General features: G+C 44.8%; 1 protein-coding gene across 1 annotated transcript; it reads right to left on the bottom strand.

The window, feature by feature from the left end:
* Positions 1-4,174: 4,174 nt before the first annotated feature.
* Positions 4,175-6,287, bottom strand: LOC135822987 (integumentary mucin C.1-like). Its single transcript, XM_065335824.1, has one exon. The coding sequence runs from the start codon at positions 6,175-6,177 to the stop codon at positions 4,435-4,437; it is 1,743 nt and encodes a 580-aa protein (XP_065191896.1). The 5' UTR covers positions 6,178-6,287; the 3' UTR covers positions 4,175-4,434.
* Between the last annotated feature and the right edge of the window lie 923 nt (positions 6,288-7,210).

Genomic DNA, 7,210 nt, shown 5'->3' with positions numbered 1-7,210 from the left:
GTTCATGTGTGGGTTTTGATAGCGTGTGTACAATGGTCTTTATCACAGGCTAAATCATGCAGTGCTGAAGTGCCAGGCCAGATGGCCAACAGACAGGTGCACCAGTTTTGTGTACATGTACTTGGACGTACAGGGATAGGGCCAGGGACAATTAGGCACCCTTGAGTAACATACTTGCTAAATTTAATATTATGCGGAGATAATAACTTTTGTGAGAGGGGTTTACAGGGTGAAGATAGCTCTAGCTCGTCAAACCTCTTGAGTAGAGTGACGCATGTCCGTTTCCGAACAAGCGGCTAAACAATTGTGTTGAGAAACACAACCAGCTGAGGACGTTTCGCTTGTGCCAGGCCACCACCACGCCTGCGATACCCTTGAACAAGTTAATGAGCCTTGTATTGTCGTATCGTAACACGATTACTCAGGCGCATAAAGAATACAGGTAGTTTAGAGTAAACGTTACTGTATCCTTTGTCATGGTCCCAGTACCACCACAATATGTCTGCATGCAGCGTACGTCTGAAATGGAGGGATTCTAAGTTACACATACTATTTAAACTATTATTTGATTCATATCTGTCAAATTTTATCTTGGCTGATCCTAGTAACTGTCTACACACCTTAGCCTGCAGGACATCAAACATAGCTAGCTGTGGAGTAGTTAGAGTGAGGGTCCAGATTGGGGTGGCATATTCTATTGTGGGGCGTACATTGTACATACATGTATGATTTGTAGAGCAAGGCAATGTTGGGGTAAGGTAGATGTAGATAACGACCCATATAGCACAATAGATTTACTCTTTGCTGAAATTTCTTTGATATGGTATTGAAATGATTATCGAACTTAAGATTACCGCTGAGCTGAACTCCCTTAATGGTTACAATCCTGCTTGAAGTTTAAGTCTACATTGTCCATCCACACAGAGTGTCCAGGAGAGGAAGGTCGTAATTGGACAATATACTTGTCTTGTCTGCAGAGAACGTGGCGTGGATGTTTCTTGCCCACTGTTGGCAGCTCGCTAAATCGGCTTGGACGTTGGCTAAGTTACCAGCCAGGGAATCAGTACCTGTGTGAACGTTGAGGAGGGTGACATCATCTGCAAACAGATAGGGGGAAGTATGCTTTACAATTTCAGGGGAGAGAGTTGATAAGTACATGTATAAGGAAGAGAAGGGGTGCTAGATGGGACCCTTTTGGGATTCCACAGGACAACTCATAGCGTTCAGATACTGCATCCTCTAGGCGTACTGATAGGCTTCTTTATTAATGCGATTAATAGTATAAGTGAAGCGGACATTACAAAATGATGAATGAGAATACATGTATCTAAAATGCCTGTTCCTAATCGATATTCTTGAGACTATCATCAGGGAAAAATTCGTCTCACAATTGAGGCTATACGGAGAAATAAACTACTTATAGGTTATCGGATAGTGGGAAGTATACAAGGTGAGGTGTGAAAAAAAAACTAACTAAAGTGGGAGAGAAGACGAAAGAAATTAGAAGAAAAGATGTGAGAGTGTTCCGACGGTGTGAGCTACTACAAAAGGTGAGTGAAATGAAGGCGTGGAAGCAGGTGAATGTGGTAGAGTGAGGAACTGTGAGGTGTAGGTGTATGCGAATGAATACGTGTGTGAATGCTAGGTGAAGAGTCTCAGTTTTGTGACATTTTCTTTCTGAATGCATAGATTAGGATTGTGTTTACGGATGAAAACAGCTTCTAATACCTTAACTTGTTTTCATCCGTAAACACAATCCTAATCTATGCATTCAGAAAGAAAATGTCACAAAACTGAGACTCTTCACCTAGCATTCACACACGTATTCATTCGCATACACCTACACCTCACAGTTCCTCACTCTATCACATTCACCTGCTTCCACGCCTTCATTTCACTCACCTTTTGTAGTAGCTCACACCGTCGGAACACTCTCACATCTTTTCTTCTAATTTCTTTCGTCTTCTCTCCCACTTAAGTTAGTTTTTTTTCACACTTCGCCTTGTATACTTCCCACTATCCGATAACCTATAATTAGTTTGTTTCTCCGTATAGCCTCTATTGTGAAACGAATTTTTCCCTGATGATAGTCTCAAGAAAATCGATTAGGAACAAGCATTTTAGATACATGTATTCTCATTCATCATTTTGTAATATCCGCTTCACTTATACTATTAATCGCATTAATAAAGTTATTGTCTCCTCGTCGCCTTTTGATAGGCTTCTGTTGCATAGAATTGATAGCTCTCAAACCAGGGAATTGCTTCCTGTTCCACGAAATCGCTCAGATTGCTGATCAGGCGTATTATCTCTAAAATAAGCACGGTCCTTTATTTTTTCAATGTGCCTCCGCCCCGTGCTATTAATGGAGACGTTCCTTTATTGGAGACTGTTCCATTATTATTTAAACCTCATTTCAGAGGCATGTTGCCATGCCAAATTCATGTGAGACACACACATTTCAGGGGGTTTTCGCCGGTACAGATAAAGAATTTACACAGTGTGCTTATAATGGAGGCTGATCACTTTCTTTTTTGAATGCCGCCCCAAGGTGTTCTATTATTGGAGACGTGCTATTATTGGAGATTGTGCTTATATTAGAGATAATACGGTACACTGTAGGTGATAGAAAGGGACATTCACTTTCGAATCCACTCCTCAAATGGCACTTAACGCCATTACGGCCTTTGCTCAGACAGACAGAAGAAGAACATGATTGTACTGTTACAGCGATCTACATGTACATGTACATGTACTAGTACCGCCCATTGTACATGTAACTTGAGTCGCCTTGATCTTGAAGTTGAATGCATTACGCTCTCCCTCTTACAGACCTATTATGCTAACTTTGGCGGTGATTTTCCGACACGGTATGTCGCGTGCCATTCACAAAAATTGATTCCATTATGTCCCTTGTCTCGGAATTCATCTTTGCATCGTTTGGGCTCATTATCTTCTCTCGCATCATTGATATTATGCTTCAAGGTACTATCTTCGAAGTAGATTACGCCCTGGGACAACTTGGATGGGCAGCAGAACGCACAATACAGTAAAGGGGTATTCGCGACTGAAAAGATAGAAAAAAATAACTGAGGGACACCAAAAAGGAGGAAAGAGTGAGATATGAAAAAGGTTACAGAATGTCGTTGAAGCCCACTTACTAATGCACGTACATGTACATGTACATGGTTGGAATGTCGCTTTTGAAAGCACTCCATGAACTCCAGTCGCGTCACTCAAGTACGCGCCGGCCGTTGCGCCGCCCTGGACCTGCGAACACTGGGCTGCGAAATGATGCAAGGTGAAAGCAGGCACTTTCCTGATGAGAGCCGAGGACATTATAGTATGATCATACACACGTACATGCACATGTAACTGTTATACATGACTGTGTATTTTTCTTCTGACGGCTGTACTGTACACTCCCTCAAACTATAAAACCCCGAAGGTGCTTAAAACCAGCAGAATCAAAATACAATCATGCAAAATCATTCATTGAGTGATAGAGTAGTGAGTGACATGTCAAAGTGCTGCCACATGTTTATACGACATCAGCTAGAGGGGAAATGTTTATAACCTTGCCATAAAGAACAAATTCGGTATACATGTATGTATAGTCGAAACGTCTGATTTGTGTGTAGGACATGTTTATGTACATGACTTGTACATGTACCTGTGGACAATACTGCGCCAGAGTGTACACGGATAACAACACATAATACAAGTTGGCCCTCTAAAGTCTGTTCAGAAAATTCAAAATAAGAAAGCGTACAGAGTAAACATGTCCTTAAACAGAATTTGCATGGGCGGGGCGGAAGCTCCAAATTGTGAAAGAAATGATGATTTTGGCAGATAAATTAAAAGGTGACTAATAGTGACGTGTGCCCTGGTAATGATTTTCATCTAGGTTTTCAAGCAGAGTACAAAAATGAATGTACTGGTATGGGCATGGAAATCCGGTCGCACGTCTAGCGGCCCCAGGGCGCCGGCCATGCAGCCATGGGTAAGCGGTACACACATGAATTTATCGCGTGGATCAACATTTGCACTGCATGCAATGCTCTCTACGCCCTGAGGGCGTCGGTCCCGGTCATTTGACTGGATTTCCATGTCCACGAAAGTAGATGACGTTAGAAGGTAACGGATTTCACCCAAGGCCGGGCTTTGTTGTTGTTGTTTCTTTATTTTACTTCACCATATGAACAGGCAAGACTGCCTTCTCACCGGGGCTATTGGCCCACGGCTCTCACAATATGATGAAAATGTTTAAAATGTGTATGAAGAAGAAAGGAACGGAAAAGAAGATGAAATGAAAGGAAAGAAAACAGTAGGTATTAATTTTATGAAGGGGCTTTGCACAAATGAAGCTAACCGACCCTAGATTCATACATGTTTTGTAACTATATCGGTTGTATTGATTCTAATGTCACAGTTTTAAACATCTTTGTAAGTATACGTTGTAGATTGGCACATAAAAGTAGACAAAGACGTGTCGCAGGGTATGTCATTCCACGTACCACGGGATAGTTCCATGCAGTCCTCTCCCGTGGGACCATCATTGTTCGGTTCGCGGCTGTGCCACCTTGAGAGGGTTACGGGTTGGCCATCTATAATCCACCGCCACCTGCCCTCGCTGCCGCTATCTGTGCCGCCCAGCCACATCCTAGTTTCGTAGTATCCATTCGTCCTCACCAAATCAATTATATTCCGGTACTCATCATCATTCCTCGCCACGGCAAGGTCGCCGCCGTTCCAGCCGCACGTCTCTCTTGCGCTATTCCAGTCTTTTTCAGCGTTCACGTAGATTTGGTAGTATATCCGTGGGACACGAATCCTACGCCTGGTCGTTACTGTCTCCGTAGTTGGCTCAGTCGTTGGGACAGTCGTCGGAATGGTTGTTGGAGTAGTAGTTGGGGAAGTAGTTACACCAATGTATTTTGTATACTGGCACACAAAACCAGGCACAGTCGCGTCGCAGGGCAAGTCATTCCATGAACCGCTGCTCAAGTCCATGCAGTCTTCATTATAGCCACGAAAGCTGTTCGGTTCACCAGTGGCCCACCTTGAGAGGGTGACGGCTTGGCCATCTATAATCCACCTCCATTTGCCCTCGCTACGGCTATCTGTGCCGCCAAGCCACACCCAAGTTTCGTAATTCCCACTGCTCCTCATCAGCTCGACTATTTCGCGGTGCTCATCATCATTCCTCGCCGCGGCCAGATCTCCGCCTCGTGAGCGGCAGACCTCTCTGGCGCTATTCCAGTCAACGTTTTGGGGCAAGAAGAGCTCATATTCTATCCTTGGGACGCGAATGGTTACTGCCTCTGTAGTTGACACAGTCGTTGGCACAGTCGTTGGCACAGTCGTTGACACAGTCGTTGGCACAGTCGTTGGCACAGTCGTTGGCACAGTCGTTGGCACAGTCGTCGGACTGGTTGTTAGAATAGTAGTTGCAACCGGAGTTCCCTCAGTAGTTGGACGAGAGGTTGGGTTGGACGGGCGCACGGCGACGGTTGAATCGATCCTAACCAGTGCTTTGAAGATGTGTTCCATCAGGCCTCGGATCGAGCTGACAGCCGATGTAAACGTACTTTTAACGGCTTCTACGTTGTCCTGAACTGACTTGGTCATGTTGGCGAACTGCGCATCACTGCGTTCCATGGTCAACCACTTCTCCTCACAGCGACGGCCTCCGTAACCAATGGTACAATCGCAGGTGAAATTCGCACCGTTGCTCTTGCAGAAACCGCCATTAAGACAAGACTCTTCATCGCATGCATCCTTCTGCCTGCACGCGAAGCGCGGCCTTAATGTCTGAGAGAGCAGAGCGCAGGTGGAGTTCTCGTCACAGGGCGCATAATATTGACAACTCGCAGGTCGACTTGACTCTCCGACAAACTGAGAGTAACACCCGACAATCTTGATCTGATCCGAGTTGTCGGTGATTCCTATATCGGTCAGTGTTTCGCGTGAGGCCATTCCCAAGTCTTCTGCCCTGGCATCCACCAGAGCTAAGTATTTAGAGTACTTGTGAGCTGTTTTCCTTGCGATTCCGGCATTGGTGAGCATATTCACGACACAATCGCGTGATATTTCTGGTCTTGGCGAGGCGTTCACAAATACCAATATAGCCAGTAGGCATGCAGCAATGACCATCACACCAGAGCGTGATGCCATTTTAAAAGCTCTTCTTCTACTCAATGTCTGAGAAACAGCGCTAATCTGCACATTCAAGGAGTGTCTTCTGCTTTTGAGCTGTTATCAGACTGCCTATCTCCGGAGACGAACTGATGCTCCTTGCTGCTTTTCCTCTGAATATATATTGTTCGAGCTTTGTGTTCCGAGACAGCGGTATGGAGAGCTAGCTCAATCGATCACCAAAGTATAATTGAACTACCATGATTGCACATGATGTACGGCAGGGTGGTGACTTGGGGGTGGTGCTCAGTCCCTTAGTACGCACTTTCAGAGGCACACGACCAAATTATTAATATTAGTTTAAGCGGAATCATAATTATTAGCTAGTAAGGTGTAATGGTGTTTCGTGGCACGTTTATGTGCGGGTTTTGATAGCGTGTGTACAATGGTCTTTATCCCATGCTAAATCATGCAGTGCTAAAGTGCCAGGCCAGATGGCCAACAAACAGGTGCACCAGTTTTGTGTACATGTACTTGGACGTACAGGGATAGGGCCAGGGATAATTAGGTACCCTTGAGTAACATACTTGCTAAATTTAATATTATGCGGAGATAATAACTTTTGTGAAATGGGTTTACAGGGTGAAGATAGCTCTGGCTCGTCGAACCTCTTGAGTAAAGTCACGCTCGTCCGCTTCCCAACAAGCGGCTGTACAATTGTGTTGAGAAACACAACCAGCTTAGGACGTTTCGCTTGTGCCAGACCACCACCACGCCTGTGTTGCCCTTCAAGAAGTTGAAGAGCCTTGTATTGTCGTATCGTAACACGGTTAGTCAGGCACATAAAGAAAACAGGTAGTTTAGAGTAAACGTTACTGTATCCTTTGTCATAGTCCCAGTAACAGCACTCGGACTCCATCTCAACCCTCCGAAATGAATACAGCTTCCTATGCTAGACGACGAAAATCGCATGCATGTACATGTACATGTACATGTACATGTACATGTACATGTGGATGCATAGCGTTAGTCGACGTGAGGTTTTAGCCCCCCCCCCCCCCCCGCCCATGCA

Source organism: Sycon ciliatum, chromosome 8, assembly GCF_964019385.1.
Source record: "Sycon ciliatum chromosome 8, ocSycCili1.1, whole genome shotgun sequence".
Taxonomy (NCBI): domain Eukaryota; kingdom Metazoa; phylum Porifera; class Calcarea; order Leucosolenida; family Sycettidae; genus Sycon; species Sycon ciliatum.
The sequence above is the reverse complement of the archived record's forward strand: the minus strand, read 5'-3'. Positions and strand labels throughout refer to the sequence as shown.

What these genes read in the sequence shown, in the direction of transcription:
- LOC135822987 (XM_065335824.1), bottom strand. Translation starts at nt 6,177, where the DNA reads ATGGCATCACGCTCTGGTGTGATGGTCATTGCTGCATGCCTACTGGCT.